Raw genomic sequence first — 1876 nt, forward strand, 5'->3', positions numbered from 1 at the left:
CAATATGCACAGACATGGTTTGAAAAACAACCGGTTGTTCTCATCAACAATCTTCCGATGTCTTTCATTCATCGAAGCCAGACTAAATTACACATTTAATCTCACATTTAGTCTGGTTTATCAGGCTACTTTTTTTTGGCTTTTTAAAGGACCATTCATTTTTTTCCATTTAAATTTATCTCTCATTTTTTTCAATCTGAGATCATTCTGACCACTGTCTACTGCAGGTAACATACTGACATCTTTCTACTAATCAACACAACCCTCCACTAGAATAACTGAGCCATCCCTTTAAGATAATGTTAATATTTTATTTCCATTCTTCTTCAGTGTCTCGTTTCCTGTCTATAATTTTACCTTCAAAAGGTCATAAAAAAAATCTAACTAGAAATAAGTCTAATTTTTTTTCTGTCTGATTTTCAGCATGAACCAGGATACCACAGGATATGTGTGTCTTCTTATTCATCCAACAACAAAGGATGATGCCGGCTGGTACACAGTGTCAGCAAAAAATGATGCTGGAGTTGTATCTTGCACCTGCAGACTTGATATCTATGGTAAATACTCTGTGTAGCTGTCAGGTTTCTGCAGATATCCGCTCTGTCTGTGTAGTAATACCAGCTTGCTGCTGCATCTTCAGCTCAGTGGCATCAGAGTATCCCAGCACCAATGAGGAAAGCTCCACGAACGAGCAGCCGCTACGCCGCTCTGACAGGCCAGGGGCTCGACATTAAGTCGGCTTTTTCCACGTCAGACACCAGCCCCATCCTGTTCGCCAGCTCGCCTCCAGAGTCCACCCTGGAGAGCGAGGAGCTGTGAGCGCACGCCGTCGTGGGGATCCTTGGAGGACTTTCTGTGGCCCCCGAAGACACAAACAGGAGGAAAAAAAATTAACCAATCAGATTTTGTGTGATACGTTTGAAGAGTAACAGTCAGATTGCAGCAGCGATGTCATTCGTTAAAACAATCAGCACTAATAGATTTTTTTTTCACCATTCCTATTTACTCAAAACATTTAAACAAAGTGTTACATGCAGAAAAAAAAAACATACAGTCTTAGCAAAGCCTCATGAGCCACTTGTGGAGATGGATATTTCTCTCGTTTGGGTTTGACTGATATGCTTTTGACTTAATAATTAGCTGTAAAGAAAAGATGAATGCTTAATGCTGCTGACATCTGCTCTTGTTAGTCCTGGTCGTTTACCACCTATTATTACTGCAAAGCCAACATACCTGTACTGCTCATAGCGATTACAAGTTATTGCTTACCAACATCCAAATGTATGAGTATATGCATGCATACAGACACTTTTCAGGTCCTTTTACTTGTTTTTTTTTTGTTTTGTTTCATTTGTTTTTCTCAAATTAGAAATAGGAATAGGCTTAAACTTTTTTCTTACCAATTTATACAAAATTTCCCCAAATTATAATGTGGATCCTTTCAGAGGAAATCTTGAATAATGCCATCGGTGATACTGTTGATAACAAAAAAAAAACCTAAATACACACAGTACTCTGAAATAGTACAGTTTACAGATATTTCCTACTTTTGTCTTTTTTTTCACACAAGAATGTCTCAAACATCAAAAGTAAGGGAAGAAAACTTATCCAAACCAGCCTGACCTCACCTGAAAAAAGTGTTTAACAATCTTTGTCTATGATTAATTAGACATATTTGGTTCAGTTTCACTACCCAAACCCAGTCCTGATTATTACAGAATCCAAACAGAACCCGTCTGACAACATGAAGTAGGAAATAATATGTCAAAAAAGAGCAAATCCCACCAATATCTGAAGAAATTCAAGAGAATATGTGAAATATGTGCTAAAATTAGTCTGGGAGAGTTAACAAAATTATTTCTAAAGCTTTACGACT

The 1876-nt window shown here is 37.6% G+C and overlaps 1 protein-coding gene across 4 annotated transcripts in view; it reads left to right on the forward strand.

The window, feature by feature from the left end:
- The window catches only part of mypn (myopalladin), a 33444-nt gene extending 31568 nt beyond the window's left edge, over positions 1-1876 (forward strand). For all 4 annotated transcript variants that reach the window (XM_015380076.1, XM_015380082.1, XM_015380093.1 and 1 more), the window contains 2 exons: positions 424-557; positions 641-1876. In XM_015380076.1, coding sequence (XP_015235562.1) covers positions 424-557; positions 641-819 — 313 coding nt within the window. In that variant the 3' untranslated portion in view covers positions 820-1876. The remainder of the gene's footprint in view (positions 1-423; positions 558-640) is intronic.

The sequence above is a fragment of the Cyprinodon variegatus genome, unplaced genomic scaffold (genome assembly GCF_000732505.1).
Source record: "Cyprinodon variegatus isolate N-32 unplaced genomic scaffold, C_variegatus-1.0 Scaffold11, whole genome shotgun sequence".
Classification (NCBI taxonomy): Eukaryota; Metazoa; Chordata; class Actinopteri; order Cyprinodontiformes; family Cyprinodontidae; genus Cyprinodon; species Cyprinodon variegatus.